Here is a 23,058-nt window from a genome sequence, read left to right as displayed (position 1 = left end):
CCGACTCAAGTACTCTGGCCCACCAAGCTTTTGAAAAAGTTTTGGCACACTTCAGGTGTGTTAAGATTCCTGTGCCTAGCAGCTGCATTTCAGTCTGCCTTGCAGAAGCATGATGAGAGAGTAATTTCATCTGTGACATGTAAAGGAAGAAAACAGAAAAACAAAAACAGACAAACAAAAAAAACACCAAAACACCTCACTATGCTAGTCTGTGGCTAAAGTGCTTTCTTTTTTTTACTATAGGTTAAAATAAATAAATAAAAACACATCACTTTACTACTACAGAATACAATTTTATGTTAACTTACCATCTTGTCCATGCCTTTTGGTCCAAGACTGGTCCTAACAGCATCGGCAACAGCTACAAAAAGAAAAACAGAAAATTAACATGAAAAACTGAATGAGGGCAAGTGCACACCTAAAAGCGCTAGTGTAATTGCATACTCTCAGCGCTTTTAGAAGTGATTTTACTAAGCGATTCTAGGCATGTGCCTAGCAATTTTCTATTTAGACCTAGCAATATTTGAAATGTTTAGCTCTGTTCTATCGCTTTTCAGGGCGATTTTCCTTCACTTAACATTGAGGCGGAATCGCCTCAGAAATGCTGCAGGACCCATGTTTGCATTTTGGGGGAGAAAAAAAAAAAAACCAAAAAAAGTTTCTCTAAAAGTCACATCGCTCTGGTGTGATCCATCCCATAGGGAAACATTCGCCAAGCACTTTTGAAAGCACCAACGTTTTAAAAAGCGCTCAGAAGTACTCTAGGTGTGCAACAGCCCTGACTTTGTGTGGGCTTATTAAAGTCAATGTTACGCGACCTATAAAAACAAAAGTCAGATACTCGCCTAAGGAGAGGGAAGGCTCTGAGCCCTAATGAGACTTCCCTCTCCTCTCCCGATGCCTGGTCCCGCTCAGGATCCCCCGTAGCAGTATTCGACCAGTTCGGTCAAATACTGCCACTTCCGCCGCCAAAGGGAGGTTTCGGAAGTCTTCGGGAGCGCTTGGGCTCCCAAAGACAGGCTGGTCTGTACTGCGCATGCACCCTGACGCACTCGCGCGTGCGCAGTATGGAGCAGTCTGTCTTCGGGAGGACTCAGCTCCCGAAGTCCCCCGCAGCGGGGGATTGGAACGGAGGATCCTGAGGGCACCGGAAGAGGAGAGGGAAGGCTCATTAGGACTCAGAGCTTTCCCTCTTCTTAGGTGAGTATCTGACTTTTGTTTTTATATGTTGGGTAACACTGGCTTTAAGGGCCACACATGCCTAAATGCGACCACTGAGCTCATAAGTCTGCACTTTCACAGACAATCCACCTCGTTCACTTGGAAACATAAATGACAACTTAGACCGCAACGCAAGTGCGCATTACTCACAAATTGCACTTCAGCTATTTCTACAATATTGCTTTGGCCACTTGAAGCAATTTGCAAATCCTCTGGTCACCTATTTACAGTGAAATCCGGAGCCCAAGTGGAGAGCAGCTACTGCACATGCACCAAGCGGCACTTGTAAGTATTATTGTTAGAGACTGCTCAGGTAAGCCAGTGCTGGATCCAGCTCGATGAATAGGACAGGGGACGCCTCATTAGGATCCATAGGCTTCACCCGCCCGAGGTAAATACAGCCCCATGGGAACTTTTTACCCCCTACAGGTTTACCCGAGAAACCCAATGCTCCATGCTTTCTGCTGCTCCAATAACTTCCTAATACATCTCTGTGCAAAACCTCTGTTCATGGTTGATTATGTGATCAGTAGTGTTGGTGCATTTGGCATATTGAAATTCTGAACCTTCCTCAAATTTAATAAAAATGAAGCAGAATTTTCATACAGGGGTCTTGACTCCGCCTCTATGCACTGCCCTCCACATCACATTTCAGCGGAGTTCACACCCAGTCACATGCAAATAATGACAGCCTATATGCATGTTTATTGCAACATGTAGTCAGCTTGGAATTGGGGAAATTGCATTTCTAGATCATTTTCACTGGCCCATTTCCAAACTTAAAAAAATTGCATTACATTTGCATGTAAGACAATATTATTTGCACCTCATTGCCCATCTATTTCTCACTGTGTTTTTGTATAGATTTCTTTCAGGCTTTGCTTTCCTTCTACATTGTAAAAAAATAAACTAACAGAAGTGGCTTCCTGCAAAATCGATCCTAAAGGATGTCAGTTCAACTACACACAGGCTGATATTAGTTTCCAATTTGAACAAGTTAAAAAATTGGACTGTCTCAGAAATTGTTTTTTTGCTGCAGTCTAGACAGAAACAACCAAGTGTTCAATCAGTTAGGGCTCAAACTAGTGATTTGAAAATGCTTTTGCTTATGCAATGCTATGTGGGATTTTTTTTATAAAAATCACATCCCTCTAGCAGTGGGATCACACGCATAGCATTACATTAGCAAGAGCTTTTCAAATCACAAGCGCTTAGAAATGGCTTAGTAACATACTGCTAGTGGGTTATTGTACTCAGTAGGCCTGGGCCTTAGAGCCAGTTTCTCTTTGTCTGAAACCATCGGTTTTTAGGCACATAAATTCGGATGCAGAATTGCAGCCTACCGAAATCAACAAGTTGTATCTGAATTCACATGCAGGGTAAAATGGACGGTCAGTTGCTTTTTCATTATGCATACTAATCCTGGTAGCCATGCATCTAGAGGGATTTGGATGCATGCTTGCATCAGACAGTGCCCGAGTTCGACTCAGACACGTGCCAGGCTCAGTGAAAACAAGCCCTTAGGGAAGGGACCCACTAGGAATTGCTGCAACGCTCTGAAATTGCACAAATGCTTTGTGCTGCCATTGCAATCGCAATTCACTGCGGTTTTTCCCCCGTGTAAATAAAGTTTATTATACTTCTATATATTATTGAGTGTCCCAATGTCCAGCTTCTGCCCGTAGCCCTGTCCACTAGCAGAAAAGTTCACAGGTGCTTCACTAGCTCCAATCAGAAGTAGTGACCTCATCTGCTAGGAGGTGGGACTATGGGCAGAAGCTGGATATCTTGACATCCAGTGAGTGAGTATGTTAAAGAGACACTGAAGCGGAAAAAAAAAATATGATAGTGAATTGGTTGTGTACTATGAATAATTAGTAGAAGATTAGCAGCAAAGAAAATATTCTCACACTTATTTTCAGTTATATAGTGTTTTTTCTAACATTGCATCATTCTATAATATGTGCAGATTACACAACACTCAGCATTCAAAATGAGTCTTTCAGAGCAGTCTGTAAAGTAATGACCTCTCCTCTAGCAGAGGAAAAGTAAATAGTCCAGGAACAGTTGAGATAATAAAAGTCAGATAACAGCCCTCTCCAGTACTAAGGGCTGGTTCAGACGGGAGTTTTTGTGGCTTTTTTGTGGCGTTTAACGCAGCGTTTTTTTGGGATCTACTGCCATCCCATGCAAGTGAATGGGAGCGTTTAGAGGTGGCTTTTGCAGGCTTTCATGAAAGCCTGGCAGTAGATCCCAGCGTTGCGTCTAGTCTCAAAAGCAACATGCTGCTTTCAGAGGCAGTAAACGCGAGGAAACAATAGCAGAGACCAGAACTGCTAGCCTTGAACGCTTTTTAAAAGCTTTCAAAAGCTAGCTTTTAAACGCTGGCGTTTAAACGCTGGCGTTTGAACGCAATGCCAAGCAAAAGCTCAGCAGACGCCCGTGTGAACCAGCCCTAACTTAGTCGGAGAGGTTAACCAGCTGAGCGGTCTGGACGAGCTCAGCTCGTCCATCACCGCCGGAGGCTGCCGCTCAGGCCCTGCTGGGCCGATTTTCATCAAATAAAAAGCAGCACACGCAGCCGGCACTTTGCCAGCCGCGTGTGCTGCCCGATCGCCGCCGCAGCGCGGCGATCCGCCGCGTGCAGCGGCGAAAGAGGGTCCCCCCAGCCGCCTGAGCCCAGCGTAGCTGGAACAAAAAGTTCCAGCCAGCGCTAAGGGCTTCATCGGAGGCGGCTGACGTCAGGACGTCAGCTGACGTCCATGACGTCACTCCGCTCGTCGCCACAGCGACGAGGTAAGCGAAACACGGAAGGCTGCTCATTGCGGCCTTCCGTGTTACTTCTGGCCGCCGGAGGCGATCAGAAGAACGCATCCGGAGCGCCCTCTAGTGGGCTTTCATGCAGCCAACTTTCAGTTGGCTGCATGAAATAGTTTTTTTTTATTGAAAAAAAACCCTCCCGCAGCCGCCCTGGCGATCTTAATAGAACGCCAGGGTGGTTAATGGCTTGTTTGCATAGAGATAACAACTGGAGTTTCTCAACTCTTCCTGTACTGGAAACAATTACACTGATCCACTGATGTATCTGATCTTAATGTTTTATTTCTTAGCTGTGCTACACATACAAATCATATATCATCATTTTTTTTCGCTTCAGTGTCTCTTTAAGAAAAAAAAAAATCCACCCCCAAATTTTTGCAAGATTGCTTTTGAAAAGAGTTAACGAGCTTGTATCTTTTGTATTTATACAATACAATAACATTTCTATAGCGCTTTTCTCCCATAGGACTCAAAGCACTTAGGCTCTATCAGATTCAGTAATTGGTAGTAGGATGAAGTATTCACACAATGAAAGTTATTTCTGCAAATGCCAAACTGAACAGGTGGGGTTTCTGTCTAGATTTAAGCACGTCCAGGGATGGAGCTGTCCTGATCTGTTGAGGTAAGGAGTTCCAAAACGTAGGGGCAGCATGACAGAAGGCTCTGGGACCAAAAGTTTCCAAGTGGACTCTGGGTATGACTAGATTATTAGAACCAGTGGATCTGAGAATGAGAGGATTGCTACGCAACTGCAACATTTTTCATGTATCCAGGGTCCAGATTATTCAGCGATTTAAAATGTCAGTAGGCCGATCTTGAATAGGACCCTCCATTCTATAGGTAGCCAGTGAAGGGAGTGCAGGGGGGGAGGGGGGAATGAGGTGCTCGATTTTTGCGATGTTCTTAAGGTGAAAATAGGGTAAATTTCACCGCAGCAGAGATGCGAGTTCTGAAGTTTAAATCTCCGTCAATAAGAACTCCCAGGCTACGCACATGATCAGAGCTGCGTAGACTGCAAGTTAAGTTGTTTTGTTGTCACGTGCTGCCCTCCGATCAGGATTTCAGTTTTGTCTACATTCAGTTTCAGCCAGTTGTCACTCATCCATTGCTGTAGTTCACGTAAGCAGGCGTTTAAAGTTAGTTGGTCTGTCACACCAGGCTTGAAGGAAAGATATAGATGGGTGTCAGCCACATAGTAGTGGTATGTCAGGGCATGTTTTTGGATTACGGTAGTTTTCCAAGCGGTAACATGTAAATCGTGAAAAACAGGAGAAAGCATTGAGCCCTGGGGCACCCCATACTTAAAGAGAATCTGTATTGTTAAAATCGCACAAAAGTAAACATACCAGTGCGTTAGGGGACATCTCCTATTACCCTCTGTCACAATTTCACCGCTCCCCGCCGCATTAACCTCCCTGGCGGTAAGCCCGAGCTGAGCTCGGGCTATGCCGCGCAGGGGGAGATCTCAGCCCCTGGTGGGGCGATTTACAAGCTGTAAAGTGCTGTGCGCGCAGCCAGCACTTTGCTAGCCGCGCGCACAGCTTGATCGCCGCCGCTCTGCGGCGATCGGCCGCACGCAGCGGCTGAAGAGGCCCCCCCCCCCCGCCAGAGCCCTGCGCTGCCCGGATCAATGAGTTCCGGGCAGCGCTATGGGCTGGATCGGGTGTGCCTTACGTCAGGACGTCGGCTGACGTCATCCCGATCGTCGCCATGGCGACAGGAGAAGCCAAACAGGGGAACGTGTTATATACGCGTTCCCCTGTTTGCAATAGATGCCGGCGACGATCGGACTAGAGGGCCACATGCGCCCTCTAGTGGTGTTTCATGTAGCTACCACTCTGGTAGCTTTACATGAAACAAAATTTTTTTTTTTTTTTAAAAAAAAGGATTTTTTCAATTTGGAAAAAAAAAATTAACCGCCAGGGAGGTTAAAAGTAGTCAAAAACTGTTTTAAAAAGTTTGTTGATAAACAAACAAAATGGCCACTAAAACAGGAAGTAGGTTGATGTACAGCATGTCCACACATAGAAAATACATCCATACACAAGCAGGCTGTATACAGCCTTACTTCTGAATCTCAAGAGATCACTTGTGTGTGTTTACCTTCTGTCCCCAGCTTCTCTCATGCACTGAACATTACAGGCTTCCTGCAGACAGCTCTGCCTATGTCGTTAATTCCTCAGTATGTGACAGACCAGCTCCTTTCACAGCCTCCAGAGGAGGATTTTTATCCAGCTCTCTTCTATCACTGATAAGATAGCAGAGAAGCTGCTGGCTTATGTAAATAAAACACACACTGGAGTGTGCAGAGAGGAACAGTTCAACACTGAAGAACTTGGCAGCCTTCCAGACACAGGCCGACAAGTCTGACAGGGGAAAGATACATTGATTTATTACAGAGATGGTTATAGTAGAAAGAGCTGCAGTAAGCCAGAACACATTAGAATAGGTTTAGGAACTTGTAGGATGGTAGAAAAAAACGTTGTAATTTTTGTTACAGAGTCACTTTAAGTGGTACAGAGGTGGACCGGAAGGGCCCCATAGACACTTTTTGGGTTCTGCCACTCAAGATTGGAAGCACTGAAGAACTATGCCATCAATGCCGCAGTATTCCTGTAGCCTGTTTATCAAGATGTCATGGTCAACTGTATCAAAGGCTGCAGAGAGGTCTAGCAGTATCAGGATAGAGCACTCTCCTATGTCTCTTGCCATAAGCAGGTGGTTGCATTTTTGAATTAGGGCAGTTTCAGTGCTGTGATGTTTCTTGAAGCCAGACTGGAATGGGTCATAACTGTTTTGTAGGATTTTGGCTTCTAGCTGGAGGTATCCAGCTTTTTCAATTAGCTTACCCAGAAAGGGAAGGTTAGAGACAGGTCTGTAGCTGGCCATTGCATCTGGGTCCAGGGAGGGTTTTTGAGGAGAGGCCTGATGATTGCTTCCTTCAGTAAAGCAGGAAATATCCCCGATTGTAAGGAACAGTTCACAATTTCGAGGAATACTGGTACAAACAGGTCAGGGCAGTTAAACAACTGTATTGGGTCAGGATCCAGGTTTGAGCACAAATGCTCCCAAAATGTCCTGCAATTGCATTTAGCCTTAAAGAGAACCCGAGGTGGGTTTGAAGAATATTATCTGCATACAGAGGCTGGATCTGCCTATACAGCCCAGCCTCTGTTGCTATCCCAAACCCCCCTAAGGTCCCCCTGCACTCTGCAATCCCTCATAAATCACAGCCACGCTGCTGACAAACAGCTTGTCAGAGCTGGCTGTGTTTATCTCTATAGTGTCAGTCTGCTGCTCTCCCCGCCTCCTGCAGAACTCCTGTCCCCGCCTGCCTCCCTGCTGATTGGAGGGAAGGGACGGGGGCAGGGACCGGAGCTATGCAGGAGGCGGGGGAGCAGCTGAGACTGACACTACAGATGTAAACACAGCCTCACAGCACGGCTGTGATTTATGAGGGATTGCAGAGTGCAGGGGGACCTTAGTGGGGTTTGGGATAGCAACAGAGGCTGGGCTGTATAGGCAGATCCAGCCTCTGTATGCAGATAACATTCTTTAAACACACCTCGGGTTCTCTTTAATCACAATCGCTCTATGGTTCCCACCATTGACTTTCGTTGTCAACATTTTTTTGGGGGGGAATCACAGGCATTCCAAGAACACTTTAGTGGGTCCCAGCCATAAGTGAGTGAACATGCAGAGACATACCAATTAAAGAACAACTGACACGTTAGGGAGGCCGCCATATTTCATTTTTAAGGATACATCCGGGGGAAAAAAAATAAAATAAAAACAAGATCTACTTACCTGGGGCTTCCTCCAGCCCATCTGCCCCTCGATGCAGCTCCGGTGTCCACGGATCCCCACTGTTGCAGATGCCAGTGGCGTAGCTAAGGAGCTGTGTGCCCCGATGCAAGTTTTACAATGGGGCCCCCCAAGCACTCTATACATAACTGATACGGCACACCAAAACCTGCCAATGGCAACTACAGTATCAGAGGTGCAAGAGGGGGATGGGGAACAGTTTGTTAATAATTACCACTATTCAAAGTATCTATAGAATTAATTATTATTATGAGCACAGGACCAATAGAGGGCCAATACTGTAGTTGAGGGAAGGCCCTTCGGGGCCGCTCTACGGTCACAAACTCTGCAACCCCTATTGCTACACCCCTGGCAGATGCCGACCTCACCAGGTCGGCATCTACTGCGCACCGCTCACGATCCCGTAGCCAGGAGTGTGCTACGTGGGTGCAATTGCAAATGGCACAGCCAAGCGCAGTAGATGCTGACCTAGCGACCCTGAACAAGCATGCAGCAGAACAGGTGTTTCTCACATTGTCAGATCTGACAAGATTAGCTGCATGCATGTTTCTAGTGCGATTCAGACACTACTGCAGCCAAATAGATCAGCAGGGCTGCCAGGCAACTGGTATTGTTTAAATGGAAATAAATATGGCAGCCTACTTATCTCTCTCGGAGCAGTGCTTTTCAGCACTGCTAGATTTGGGCGCAGCCAGCGCCTCCATAGACTACAACGCTCAGTGAGTAACGTCGGCTCCATCAGAAGACGGAGCTGAAGTTGCTTAAAAAAAAACCAACACAATAATTCGGCCTCCAGCAATCGCTGGAAGCCGAATTATTTTATTCCCCCACTATCCATGGCGGCCTGGAGGGGGAATAGTAATTAAAACGGCCCGGACTTGTGCAGAAGCAGGATCAGCCATATACCGCTGTATCCTGCGCCCAAGTCTACTGGCGCCGATTTTAAATGTACTCGATCTCTCTTGCTTCAATAGTCATTTAACAGTGGATTTGAGTGCTGTGTGCACAAGGGAAACATTGACAGTGTCACAAGAATCTACAGGAAGGTGAACAGAAACAATCAGGTGGAAAAGTCATCATGCATGTACATTGTTGTAAATGAGCATCAAAGACAAAATAACTCTCTGTATTGCCTGCCTTAAAGAGGAGCTGTTAGGTATAAGGTCTCAGAGAAAATAAACACATATATCAGTAGCTAAAGATTGGCTGTACTTACATTACATATGCATTTCACTGTCCACGTTTGGATTTCACAGAATTTGTATATAGTATATGCAGAGATAGATGCTCCTGACAGCTCATGGCAGGCTCCATGTTTTTCTGTCAAATGTGTCGTCATGTCCTGCCTGCTTCCTGACTAACGGTTTTCCACATGAGGCAGAAGTTCCATAATTTACATGCAGGAATAAAAAAAAAAAAAATCTCAAGAAGCCAAATCTTCAGACATGCTTTAATAATCTGCTAAATCATTTACTTCTGCAGACTACAGCACAGACGTTCCCTGCCCAGCAATAAATGGGAGGCTTGCTAGGTATCCATAACACTGTCAGACAGGAACCGCCCCCTTCTTTTGTCATCTCCAAACTAGGGCAAGATATTGTATCTATGGTTTCTCTGATGAAGTAAAGATTTGCAGAATAAAAAAAGCACTTCACAGATCAATAAATTTATGTATGATGTCCCATCCCATGCAGTCAGTGTCAGGCTAGTCCTGTTATCTGTGCACACTTGTAGTGTACTGCCTGATGTCCCATCCCATGCAGTCAGTGTCAGGCTGGTTCTGTTATCTGTGCACACTTGTAGTGTACTGCCTGATGTCCCATCCCATGCAGGGTCAGGCTGGTCCTGCTATCTGTGCACACTTGTAGTGAACTGTCTGATGTCCCATTCCATGTAGTGTCAGGCTGGTCCTGCTATCTGTGCACACTTGTAGTGTACTGCCTGATGTCCCATCCCATGCAGTGTCAGGCTGGTCCTGCTATCTGTGCACACTCGTAGTGGCCTGTCTGATCTCACATCACTTTCTAATGTCCCATCCCAGGCAGTATCAGGCTGGCCCAGCTTAAATGCATACACATTACTTGGTGTTGGGCCCAGCACATTGTACATACAGGGGCAGCACTTCACAGGGATAAAACTGGACACATGACCCAAACTCCCAGTTATCACATTACCCCCAGACCTCTCTATCACCCCCTGTGCTCAGCCTCACCTTTGCCGGCGGAGATGTTGCTGAAGCGGATCTGGGCCGGCTTGTCCCGGTCCTGATAGGCTCCCCTCTTCCCTCCCCCGGCCGCTGCTGGCGTGACTTTAGGCACGACGATTTCTGGCATGTTTGCTCCGATGAATGGAACTGTGCGGGCAGAGGGCAGTCAGAGATATCCGTGTGCCGGGGAGCTGGCAGGGCCGAGGATGACAGCGGATACTATTCACGCCGCCTGGACCCCAAACACGAAGCTTCCAGAACAAAACGCCGGTTGAAGGCGGGGTTCAGAGAGCGTAAGGCTTGTCTATGCTACGCAATGACGAGGAAGGCGCCTATTTGCCCGCCGGAATCACATTTTGCCAACCTAATCATGGCTGTCAGCGCTTCAGCCCTGAGGATGCTGATAGTCACATGACTTGGTCATGTGATGCTGTAGCTGTCATCATGGCTGATGCTGAGAATGCCAAAGCGCTGAGCGGGTTGCTGAATGGGATCGCCCAGAGCAGGTACTATGGCAATCTCGAGATCACCGAGGAGTTGCTGAAGACGGAGCTGTACTCGGAGCTGCCATTGCAAGAGTTCAAAGCCCTACATGATAAGATGCAAGGAATTATCAAGGTACTATTACAGTGCAGAAGAGGATTCTTTCCTGCAAATATTTATGTAGTGTGTTGTGTGATAACTCTTGCCACCCCTTGCAGGCAAATTACTCTTTCCCTTTTCCCCTCTATAGCTTGAGACACACATCCTATTTTGATCGGCCAATCACTGGCCAATTTTACCTCCTGGCTCCATGTAACATGAGGGCCAAGAGATTTATGTAGATTAGCACATAGGGCTCTATTCACAATCACTTCCTGCATGCGGTAAAGGACATGTGGGAAATTACCAACCAAAACACCGCCACATTGAAATTCACTAAATTCTCCGCATGTTTTTTCCGCATGCGGTAAATGTGCGGCATGCATGCGGAAGTCGGTATTTTCTGCAATAAGAAAAATCAATTCCCAAAACATTTCTGGCGCATCATTTCGTCGGTATTTACCGTTTTTTTTTATCACCTACTAGTAGGTAGATATTTTCCGCATCCCATTGATTTTGATGAAGTCTGGAGGCTGTGCTTGCTGGACTTTGTTGTGTTTTTTGTTTTTTTTTTTAACTATTTTTCATGCAACCTTCTTACCGCATGTTTAATGGCAGTTTCCGCATCTTTTTTACCGCATGCGGGAAACATGCGGAAAATGTTAGTGAATGTGGAAAAAATTTGGAGTTTACTGCTGGCAGTAATTTAGCGGTAAAATTTTGCGGTAATTTTGGCTCTTTGTGAATAGAGCTCATTGAATTGGTAAAACTGCCCAATCATCGGATGCATGTTCCAGGCTTTTGTGTTCCTCTCAAGTTTTTAGCTTTTTACCAATTTATTTAGATTAGCTAAAACTTGAGAACCACCTGTCTGAAGGCCCATAGGCACATACACGTGCTAGATGGATAACTTGGTTATCATCATCGCTGGGTGGGGGTGAGGCGGAGGGACGACTGACTGGCACTGGGTGTGATGTCTTGCGGTGGACAGGAAGAAGAAAGCTGACAGCTATTGCTCTTCCAAATCGATATGCCTGGCTGACCGGTAGCTGGCCACCAATGGGAATTGGCTGCTGTACACACGCTGGATTATCGGCAGAGGTAGCAGTTATCGGCCGCCTCAGCCAACGTTAATCTAGCGTGTGTATGTATGGGCCTTTAGTAAGTGAGTGTGGTGGGGTTTTTCCTATATTGCTCTGATCAGTACATGGTTAGCAGACCAGATTTTCTCTTGGAATCGGAGTAAGCAGTGCAAGGTGGTTTGGTGGTTGACACACCGTAAACAATTGCTGGTTGTGCATTGCTGATCACGTTTTCAGTAATTTACAGTGATGCCATCCACAGACATTAAAAGCAGGTCTGTGGAGTCTGAGCAATTTTGGGTACCTGGAGTCGGAGTTGGTGGTTTCATAAACTGAAAAGTCGGAGGATTTTGTACCAAATCCACAGCCCTGGTAAGTATTATGCTGAATACACACGGTTCGTTCCCGCATCGAATGCGCCGCTAGATTACCGACGAATCGATTATTCCCGAACATGATTTTTAGGTCGATTTCCATGTAAAGTATGTCAAATCGACCTAACGATCCATAGAACCGCGAATCGGACGTGTCGGAAATAAACGTATCGAGGGCGCATCGACGGGAATCGAGCGCGGGAATGAACCGTGTGTATCCAGCATTAGACTAATGCTGGATACACACGGTTCGTTCCCGCGCTCGATTCTCGGCGATGTGCCGCTTGATTCCCGTCGATTCGTTTATTTCCGACACATCCGATTCGCGGTTCGATGGATCGTTAGGTCGATTTGACATACTTTACATGGCAATCAACCTAAAAATCATCGAAATGCGCTCGGAAATGTTCGTGAATAATCGATTCGTTGGGAATCGAGCGGCGCATTCGATGCGGGAACGAACTGTGGGCCACATGCAATTCACTTTTTCGCCTGACTTTTCTCCTAGGAGATAATATTTCAGCTTCAAATTAAAATAACTTTCCAGCACTTTTTAACTAAAAAAAGGACCAAAAAGTAAATGAAAAAGTACTATCAAAATTATTTTGAGCATTTTCTTGCTTTCTGATGGCTTAAAATGCATTTTATTGACAAATTTAAAAGTATCATCCAGGAGAAAATTCAGGTGAAAAAATGAATTGCGTATGGGCCCGTGTGTATTCAGCATAAGGAGTTGGAGTCGGAGCTATTTTGGGTACCTGGAGTCGGTGGTTTCATAAACTGAGGAGTCGGAGTTGAAGTCGGATGATTTTTGTACCGACTCCACAGCCCTGATCAAAAGTGAATAGACTAAAGGGTCTGATGTTTTTATACATAACGAGAATAACAATATTTCTATAGCGCTTTTTTCCCATAGGGCTCAGGGCTGGTGCATATCAAGAGCGGTTCTGAGCATTTTTAAAAACACTTGCTGGTTGAAAACCGCTTGGCTAATGTATTGCAATGGTATGGTGCACACCAGAGTGGTTTGTTTTTTCCCCCAAATGCAAACTCAGGTCCTGCAGCATTTTTGCGGATTTCTGAGGCGTTTCTGCCTCACTGTAACGTATAGGAAAGTGGAAAATCGCTCTGGATAGCACTAGATCCGAGCGATTTTCCAAGCGTTTTTGTTACAGAAGCTGTTCAGTTACAGCTTTACTGTAACAAAATATAAAACATGCTCCAAAAAAACGCTAGGCATGTTTAGAAAATCGCTCCAATCATGCCTAGAATCGCTCTGAAAAACCTCTTCAAAAACCGCTAGCATTTGCAGATACGCTAGTGGTTTTTGGTTTGCACTGGCCCTCAGAGTGCTTAGGCTCTCTGAGATTCAGTAATTGGTAGTAGGGTGAAGTAGTAACACAACAAAATTATATTTCTGCAAATGCCAAACTGAACAGGTGGGTTTTCAGTCTGGATTTAAACACATCCAGGGATGGGGCTGTCCTGATCTGCAGAGGTCAGGAGTTCCATAATGTAGTAGTGACATAACAGTAGGCTCTGGGACCAAAAGTGTTCAGGTGGACTCTGAGTATGACTGGATTATTAGAACCTGTGGATCTGAGATTGCAGGGATTGCTACGCAGGTGCAACATTTCTTTCACGTATCCAGGGCCCAGATTATGTAGTGCTTTAAAGAGACTTGTATTTGTTTATCACTATAACCCAAGCTAAACCGCCGCTATCCCGTGGCAAAACGAGGGGTTAATACCCCCAAAATCCCCTCTGTTCAGTCCGGGGAGCGCTTCCTGAATGAGGCAGAGCTAATGGCTGTAGCTCTGCCTCTCAGCGCGTCAATCCCGGCTGATCACCGCCTCTCCCTGCACTTCTCAATCTGCCTTCACAGAGAGGGGCGGGGGAGAGGCGGAGATCCGTGCGGCGATTGACGCGCATGGAGGCAGAGCTGCAGCTCATAGCTCTGCCTCCATGAGCAGCAACATCCACGACCAAGAAAGTTGTGGATTTTGCAGGGGGGATTTGGGGGGTATTAACCTCTCGTTTTGCCGCGGGATAGCGGCGATTTAGCTTGGGTTATAGCAACAAATATAAATACAAGTTAAAAAACGGAATTTAGCCTGGCTTCAGTGTCTCTTTAAATGTCAGTAGGCCGATCTTGAATAGGATCCTCCATTTTATGGGTAGCCAGTGAAGGGAGTGCAGGACTGGTGTTATGTGGCAGTGACGGGGTTGGTTGGATAACAGTCTGGCAGCAGTATTCTGTAACAGCTGTAGGCGGTACAAGTCCTTTTTTGGATGCCTGGTGTAGAGAGCCATGGAATCATAACACATGGTTGCAGACAAATACGCAAATGCATTGCGATTTCCATTTATTACAATGAATGGGATCCCAACCGCATTGGTGGAAATCGCGTAGTAATGCAAGTGCTGTGCGTTCTGATGGCCACTTGCATTGAAGTGGGGGAAGGGGCCTTATAAATGTGCCATAGCAGTAGAACTAACAAACCTGCAGAGGTGAGAAGGGATGCATGACATTTTACCTCCTGCTTTGTGCAGACTTGTGAATCATTGATAAAGACAATGTTGATAATTTTCATAGATCTTTTATACCGAGCTATGTACAGTATGCTTTGGCTTTTAAAAAGTTTACTAATGTAGCAGCAAACTGAGACTGAAAATTGTTAATAACCATTTGTTACAAAGTCTGCACATTTTTATCCTAAAATATCTTTGGAGAAGATTCAAGCATGCTTGGACTGGATTGTTAAGTTTTTCACTTATTTGACTGTATAAGCAATCCTTACCTGGGTCATATCAGAGTTTTTCAAGGATTGTGAAATGGTTAGCAAATAAGCATGTCTGCTACAAAAGTCACGTGCATACCCCCCTACATGGATTCATTATTTTATGTTTTAGGTTCTCACTTTGGTTCTGTGCACATAAGTGCAGTCACACAGCTTCTAATTCACTGACTTTTCAGCAACCCCAATATCTCCTTATATGACCTCTGCAAGGTTTACAACGTTTGCATTGAATTAGCAGTCAATATTCTAAAAATACAATATTCTTAAAGAGACACTGAAAAAAAATATGATATACTGATTTGTATGTGTAGTACAGCTAATAAATAAAACATTAGGAGCAGAGACATAAGTCTAATATGGTTTCCAGTACAGGAAGAGTTAAACTCTAGGTGTTATCTATGCAAAAAAGCCATTGAGCTGCACGACCTTCAAAGTCGCAGAGAGTTCGGTCTTCTGAAGCTTGTTACTTCAATTGTCAGTCATTGGCCTCAATTCACTAAGATCATGCTGGAGATAAGGCAAGAGATAACTTGCCACCACACAGTGAGAGAGTTATCTTATCTCTTCATTCTTTAAGTTACCTCCTCTGTAGTTATTTTCACACGCAGTTAATTAACAGCCTGTCTTTAATTTTAGAATTCTAGAGTTATTTGAAGGATTGAAGAGTTAACGTAAAGACAGAAGAGTTAACTTTAGGTTTCCCTGAGGTAAAATGTTTCCTGAATACTACATGCCTTATCACCATGGTGATAACTATAGAAACGTTATTAAAGACAGGAGATAAGCTTAGTGAATTGAGGCTAATGAGAACAGGTCAGTGGTTCACAAAACTGCTTTGTAAAAACATTTAGAATGCTGAGTAGTGTGTAAACTGCAAATATTAGAGAATGATGCAATGTTACAAGACGTAGCCCCTCCCCCCGGGATTGGTCCCAATGTCGCACTGGATGCTGGGCCTGTGAAGCTACAGTATAACCAGGCAAATAAGTCTGCGTAAAATGTTTCTCGGAGATGTCATCTGAACCTGAACAATCCTCAGTAGATGTCTCAAACTTATCAAAAAAGCGGTGCAGGATCCATGGACTCCTACACTGCAACTATTCCTCAACCTATGGATAATCCACAGCCACACACTTCTTCAGCCATGGACTCATCTACTGAGGACATTGTAGACGGCGGTTTCAATTTCGCCTTGGTGCAACCCTTTATCAAGGCTATCAGGGAGGCTATTGAATGGGAATCTGAAGAAGAAGAGAAAGATCTGACCCCTAAATCCAAAGAGAAGAAGAGGTATTCTAAACACCTTAACAAGTCGAAAGAAAATTTTTCCTTACATGGTGGAAATGGAAGAAGTCATTCAAGAAGAATTGAAAAAAATTAGAAAAGAAAACACCACTGGCCAGCCGTCTTGCCAAGTTGTGTCCGTTATTAGAAGAGGACTCTAAATCTTTACATTCTGCTCCGTCGATTGATGCTTCTGTCATTAGATTGGCTAAACATATGACTCTCCCTTTAGAAGATTGTATTTCTTTCAGGGATATACTTATTCGTAAAGCTGATCTGGATATCAAAAAAGCTTACATTTCAGCAGGTGGAGCCTGTAGCCTCAGTCGGAAAAGCAGTCAGAGTCTGGACTGAGAACATAGAGACTGCTCTTATGGATAAGCAGACGATCACTGCACTGCAGGATTTAAAATTATCTGGTGACTTTATTGGAAAAGCTGTTTTTGATGTAGTACATTGTTCTTCTCATGCAATGTTGCACTAAGTTAAAGCAAAGAGAGCTCTTTGGCTCAGATCCTGGTCGGCGGATGTTAACGCCCGGCAAACATGGTGCAAAATTCCCTATGACGGTAAAAACTTGTTTGGGGAGAAAGTGGATGACGCCATCAAGAGTTACAGACGGCAAGTCGAGTCTACTACCCCAGGACAGACGCCAAGCATGGTGGGGTCCATCCACTTCTCAACAGCAACAGAATACAGGGAGTGCAGAATTATTAGGCAAATGAGTATTTTGACCACATCATCCTCTTTATGCATGTTGTCTTACTCCAAGCTGTATAGGCTCGAAAGCCTACTACCAATTAAGCATATTAGGTGATGTGCATCTCTGTAATGAGAAGGGGTGTGGTCTAATGACATCAACACCCTATATCAGGTGTGCATAATTATTAGGCAACTTCCTTTCCTTTGGCAAAATGGGTCAAAAGAAGGACTTGGCAGGCTCAGAAAAGTCAAAAATAGTGAGATATCTTGCAGAGGGATGCAGCACTCTTAAAATGGCAAAGCTTCTGAAGCGTGATCATCGAACAATCAAGCGTTTCATTCAAAATAGTCAACAGGGTCGCAAGAAGCGTGTGGAAAAACCAAGGCGCAAAATAACTGCCCATGAACTGAGAAAAGTCAAGCGTGCAGCTGCCAAGATGACACTTGCCACCAGTTTGGCCATATTTCAGAGCTGCTACATCACTGGAGTGCCCAAAAGCACAAGGTGTGCAATACTCAGAGACATGGCCAAGGTAAGAAAGGCTGAAAGACGACCACCACTGAACAAGACACACAAGCTGAAACGTCAAGACTGGGCCAAGAAATATCTCAAGACTGATTTTTCTAAGGTTTTATGGACTGATGAAATGAGAGTGAGTCTTGATGGGCCAGATGGGTGGGCCCGTGGCTGGATTGGTAAAGGGCAGAGAGCTCCAGTCCGACTCAGATGCCAGCAAGGTGGAGGTGGAGTACTGGTTTGGGCTGGTATCATCAAAGATGAGCTTGTGGGGCCTTTTCGGGTTGAGGATGGAGTCAAGCTCAACTCCTAGTCCTACTGCCAGTGTCTGGAAGACACCTTCTTCAAGCAGTGGTACAGGAAGAAGTCTGCATCCTTCAAGAAAAACATGATTTTCATGCAGGACAATGCTCCATCACACGCGTCCAAGTACTCCACAGCGTGGCAGGCAAGAAAGGGTATAAAAGAAGAAAAACTAATAACATGGCCTCCTTGTTTACCAGATCTGAACCCCATTGAGAACCTGTGGTCCATCATAAAATGTGAGATTTACAAGGAGGGAAAACAGTACACCTCTCTGAACAGTGTCTGGGAGGCTGTGGTTGCTGCTGCAAGCAATGTTGATGGTGAACAGATCAAAACGCTGACAGAATCCATGGATGGCAGGCTTGTGAGTGTCCTTGCAAAGAAAGGTGGCTATATTGGTCACTGATTTGTTTTTGTTTTGTTTTTGAATGTCAGAAATGTACCGTATTTTTCGGACTATAAGACGCACTTTTTCTCCCCCAAAAATGGGGAGAAAAAGGGGCTGCGTCTTATAGTCCAAATGTAACAAAATACCTGTCCGGGCACTTGTGCAGCGTGATCCAGCGGTGTTCCTGTGAGGTGTAGCTGGAGCCGCTGCAACGTTCTATAATGTTTGTGTCAGTGTGTCCCCCGAGCGGCAGCAGCAGCACAATCAGTGTTAACTCCCCGGGCGCATAGCAGCAGCCGCTACAACGATCAGTAATGCCCATCTTACAGCTTGTTCCCCGAGCCGTTGCAGCGCGATCACTGTTAACTCCCCGGGGAGGGCGGCATACGATCGCTAACATCCATCTTCCAGCTTGTTGTCCCCCTCGAGCGGCTGCAGCACGATCACTTCACTCCCCGGGGAGGGCGGCATAGCAGCAGCTGCTGTAATATCAGTAATGCGGGTCCGCTCTTCTCACTGGCTTTTCGTCCCTGCATTAGCCCCATGTCAGCTAATCCGGGCAGAGCGGGACATCTCCAGCCACGATGCTTGCAAAGTCCATCAGAGGCCACCATACTGCCTTGAATATTTGCGCCCTCTCATGACCTGCGGCGCACGTGCGCTGGGGTCATAGGGCTAACCAATAACCAAGGCAGTATGGTGGCTTCTGATGGACTTTGCAAGCATCGTGGCTGAAGATGTCCCGCTCTGCCCGGATTAGCTGACACGGGGACGAAAGCCAGTGAGAAGAGCGGACCCGCATTACTGATATTACAGCAGCTGCTGCTATGCCGCCCTCCCCGGGGAGTGAAGTGATCGTGCTGCAGCCGTTTCAGGGGGACAACAAGCTGGAAGATGGATGTTAGCGATCGTATGCCGCCCTCCCCGGGGAGTTAACAGTGATCGCGCTGCAACGGCTCGGGGGGACAAGCTGGAAGAAGGGCATTACTGATCGTTGTAGCGGCTGCTGCTATGCGCCTGAGGAGTTAACACTGATCGTGCTGCTGCTGCTCTGGGCACAAGCTGGAAGATGGTCTCACCAGGATCCTCGTCATGATGGGTGAGACCTTAATTTAATTGCAGTGGTTAGTTAATGTAGGTAGGTTGGGGGGAGGGAAGCAGGGGTTTGTGTAGTGTAATGAAGCTGGGGGAGGGGGGGGACATCAGGTGTTAGTGAAGTGTAGTGTAGCTGGGGGCATTAGGGGTTAGTGTAATTGGTGGGGGCAGCAGAGGTAAGTGTAGTTGGGTAGTGTAACTTAGAGACATCTTGGGGGGAATTTAAAGGTCTATTGGACACTGCTGGACCATGGATGCACCTAGATTTAGTTTTTTGTTTTTTTTTCTGTTTTTTGCCCTCTAAAACTATGTGCGTCTTATAGTCCGGAGCGTCTTATAGTCCGAAAAATACGGTATATTTGTGAATGTTGAGATGTTATATTGGTTTCACTGGTAAAAATAAATAATTGAAATGGGTATATATTTGTTTTTTGTTAAGTTGCCTAATAATTATGCACAGTGAGGGCTGGTGCACACCAAAACCCGCTAGCAGATCCGCAAAATGCTAGCAGATTTTTAAACGCTTTTTTAAATTTTTCTATGGCGTTTTGCTAGCGTTTTGCGGATTGCTGCTGTGGATTTCAGTATAGTAGATTTTATATATTGTTACAGTAAAGCTGTTACTGAACAGCTTCTGTAACAAAACCGCCTGGCAAACCGCTCTGAAGTGCCGTTTTTCAGAGCGGTTTGCGTTTTTCCTATACTTAACATTGAGGCAGAAACGCATCCACAATCCAAAAAATGCCTCACCCAGGCATTTTTGGTTTCTGCAAAACGCCTCCCGCTCTGGTGTGCACCACCCCATTGAGATACATTGACCAAGCAGATCCGCAGCCGCAAGCGGATCTGAAAACGCCCAAAAAGCCGCTCGGTGTGCACCAGCCCTGGTAGTCACCTGCACACACAGATATCCCCCTAAAATAGCTAAAACTAAAAACAAACTAAAAACTACTTTCAAAAATATTCAGCTTTGATATTAATGAGTTTTTTGGGTTCATTGAGAACATGGTTGTTGTTCAATAATAAAATTATTCCTCAAAAATACAACTTGCCTAATAATTCTGCACTCCCTGTAGATTTAGGAATGCCAGATCCTACCGTCCAGGTAAGAACTTTAAAAGGAACTGGCAGAGTACCCAGAGTTAAAACAAGTTATCCAAACAAAAGGTTACAGACTCCTTCTCCAGGCAGAAGAAATCTTTTTGACGGTATGCCACTCCAAGATTTTCCTGTCGGGGCCAGACTAAGGTTATTCAGCAAAGTATGGAATGCCGAATAAAGTCAGACTGGGTATTAGACGGTATCGACAGGACATTCTTGGACTTTCAAAAAGTTTTCGCGAGACCGTTTCATTCCTACGAAAGTTCCCAGCTCCCCAGAGAAGTGGAACATCTTATTCTCCTATTTGGAAGCGTTGATCACAAAACAGGCAATATTTACCATTTCTTCCGTACAGAGAGGCGAGGGTGTTTATTCCCCACTATTTCTAGTCCGGAAGACATCGGGAAAGCTACACCCAGTGTTAGATCTAGAGGCTAATTCGTCACATTCACTTGCACAGTTTCAAGATGAAATCCCTTCGATCAATCAGTCAGGCAATCTCGATGGGAGAGTGGATGCTTTTGATAGATTTACAGGACGCATACCTGCAAGTGTCTGGATGGTATAATGGTTAAGGGCTCTGCCTCTGACACAGGAGACCAGGGTTCAAATCTCGGCTCTGTCTGTTCAGTAAGCCAGCACCTATTCAGTAGGAGACCTTAGGCAAGTCTCCCTAACACTGCTACTGCCTATAGAGTGCGTCCTAGTGGCTGCAGCTCTGGCGCTTTGAGTCCGCCAGGAGAAAAGCGCGATTTTAAATGTTATTTGTCTTGTCTTGTGCACATCCCAATTCACGACAATTTCCAGAAATATCTCTGATTTGCCATAGATCATCATCAGTACCAGTTCGTCTGTCTCCCCTTTGGGATATCCACTGCCCCACGAACCTTTACAAAGACTCTAGTTGCAATTGTCGCCACTTTAGGGATGCAGGGACTTCACCTTTATCATAATTTAGTCGACATGCTTCTGTTATCTCACAACAACTCGCAATCCTTTTTTTTTTTTTTTTTTTTTTTTTTTTTTTTTTTTTGGGAGCCCATTTTCAAACCGACAACAATGCGATATCTATTCCATTGGAGAAGATACCAATCATCCTACACAGCGTTCTCAACATGATGCTGGTCCCAACGGCTACTGCCAGGAATTGCCTCAGACTCATAGGAACATTGACCATTCCTATGCTTCCTTGGGCCCATTAGCACTTAAGAGACTTTCAGATAGGCTTCCTCAAGCAGTGGGAAAGGAAAAATATGTCTCGACACATTCTAATTCTCAGTGGTTTGAATTGGTGGCTGTCAGACCAGAAGATTCATTCTTGTCTTCAGCTAACTCTGGATCCACCTGTTGTTATAACAACCGATGCCAGCAGGAGGCGCTGGGGAGCCACCTGCTTGGGCCACATAGCCCAAGTATATTGGAGTCAGGAACTCTAAGGAATCGGCCAACTCCCTAAGGGCCTTTTTCCACTAGCCTGCGATTTGCGATTTGATTCTGATCGCAAATCGCAAGGTACATTAAACTAATGGAAACTGCAGCAGCAATTTCCATTAGTGCGATCCGATTGCGATGCGATTTTGGTCAAAGCGCAATCGTCGTCCTGCCACGTTTTGTATGCGATTGAGCTGTACTATGAGTATAGTAGCTCAATCGCAATCGCATGGTGGAAATTGAAACGCGATTGCGATCGGAATCACAATTTCATAGTGGAAAAGTGCCCTAAAGCTGAGAGCTGTTCTGCATGCTCTGAATCACTTTATGCATCTGATAATCAACAAGAACTGTTTGCTATGTTTCAACAACAGGACAGCTGTCAACAACAGGACAGCTGTCACTTATGTACTTACAGATATTTCACCTAGCAGAGTTGAATCTATTATCCTTGAGGGCGGTCTATATTCCAGGACCATGAATGTGGAAGCGGATTTTTTCAGTCGCAAGACAGTGGACAACAATGAATGGTCTCTAGACCAGGAGACATTCAACATAATCTGTCATCAGTGGGGGATACTGGAATTAGACCTCATGGCATCCAGCCACAACACAAAATGCAGGAGGTTCTTTGCAAGATACCCGTACAAGGGGGCGGAAGCCCTGGATCCCATAACAGTTCCTTGGAACTTTTCTCTTGCATATGTCTTCCTGCCTGTCCCGATAATATATTGGTTGCTGAAGCTATTACAGCAGGAACGGGTTACTCTTCTGGCAGTGATACCGCACTGGCCTCGGAGACCTTGGTTTCCACTTCTGTTACAGCTGTCAATGACAGAGCCTCTTCTCTTTATCGTTGAATAAAAACTTTCTATCCTAGGGCCCAATACTTCATCTGGACCCCTCCCGCCTGAATTTAATAATCCGAACATTTGTATAGCGCTTTTCTCCTGTCGGACTCAAAGCGCTCAAAAGCTGCAACCCCTGGGACGCGCTCAAGGGGCCACCCTGCAGTGTTAGGGAGTCTTGCCTTGAACTCCTTACTGAATAGGTACTGACCCTAACTAGGATTCGAACCCTGGTCTCCCATGTCAAAGGCGGAGCCCTTAACCAGTACACTATCCAGGCACGGCTTGGAACTTGAAAGGGGCAAACTAAAACAACTAGGAGTTTCAGCAAGTGTTATGAATACTTTACTACAGGCCAGAAGGCCTTCCATGAATAAGACTTACTATAACATCTGGGAGAAATTCTCCGACTTTTAAAAATTTTCTTCCTTTGACAGCCTTCATCCTCAACCACAGCATGTTTTGTCTTTCCTGC

General features: G+C 45.4%; 2 protein-coding genes across 4 annotated transcripts in view; one reads left to right on the top strand and one right to left on the bottom strand.

Moving 5' to 3' along the window:
• Positions 1-10,357, bottom strand: part of CCT4 (chaperonin containing TCP1 subunit 4) — a 45,780-nt gene extending 35,423 nt beyond the window's left edge. Inside the window, exons 1-2 of the mRNA XM_068232376.1 lie at positions 10,079-10,357; positions 309-361 (exon numbers count right to left, since the gene is read on the bottom strand). Of these exons, the coding sequence (XP_068088477.1) occupies positions 309-361; positions 10,079-10,199 (174 nt within the window). The 5' untranslated portion in view covers positions 10,200-10,357. The remainder of the gene's footprint in view (positions 1-308; positions 362-10,078) is intronic.
• Positions 10,358-10,430: 73 nt separating this feature from the next.
• Positions 10,431-23,058, top strand: part of COMMD1 (copper metabolism domain containing 1) — a 206,217-nt gene continuing 193,589 nt past the window's right edge. The window contains exon 1 of one of the 3 annotated variants that reach the window (XM_068232378.1): positions 10,431-10,690. In XM_068232378.1, the coding sequence (XP_068088479.1) occupies positions 10,484-10,690 (207 nt within the window). In that variant the 5' untranslated portion in view covers positions 10,431-10,483. The remainder of the gene's footprint in view (positions 10,691-23,058) is intronic. The other 2 variants (XM_068232379.1, XM_068232377.1) reach the window with 2 other exon arrangements.

Source organism: Hyperolius riggenbachi, chromosome 4 (assembly GCF_040937935.1).
Source record: "Hyperolius riggenbachi isolate aHypRig1 chromosome 4, aHypRig1.pri, whole genome shotgun sequence".
Classification (NCBI taxonomy): domain Eukaryota; kingdom Metazoa; phylum Chordata; class Amphibia; order Anura; family Hyperoliidae; genus Hyperolius; species Hyperolius riggenbachi.
The sequence above is the reverse complement of the archived record's forward strand: the minus strand, read 5'-3'. Positions and strand labels throughout refer to the sequence as shown.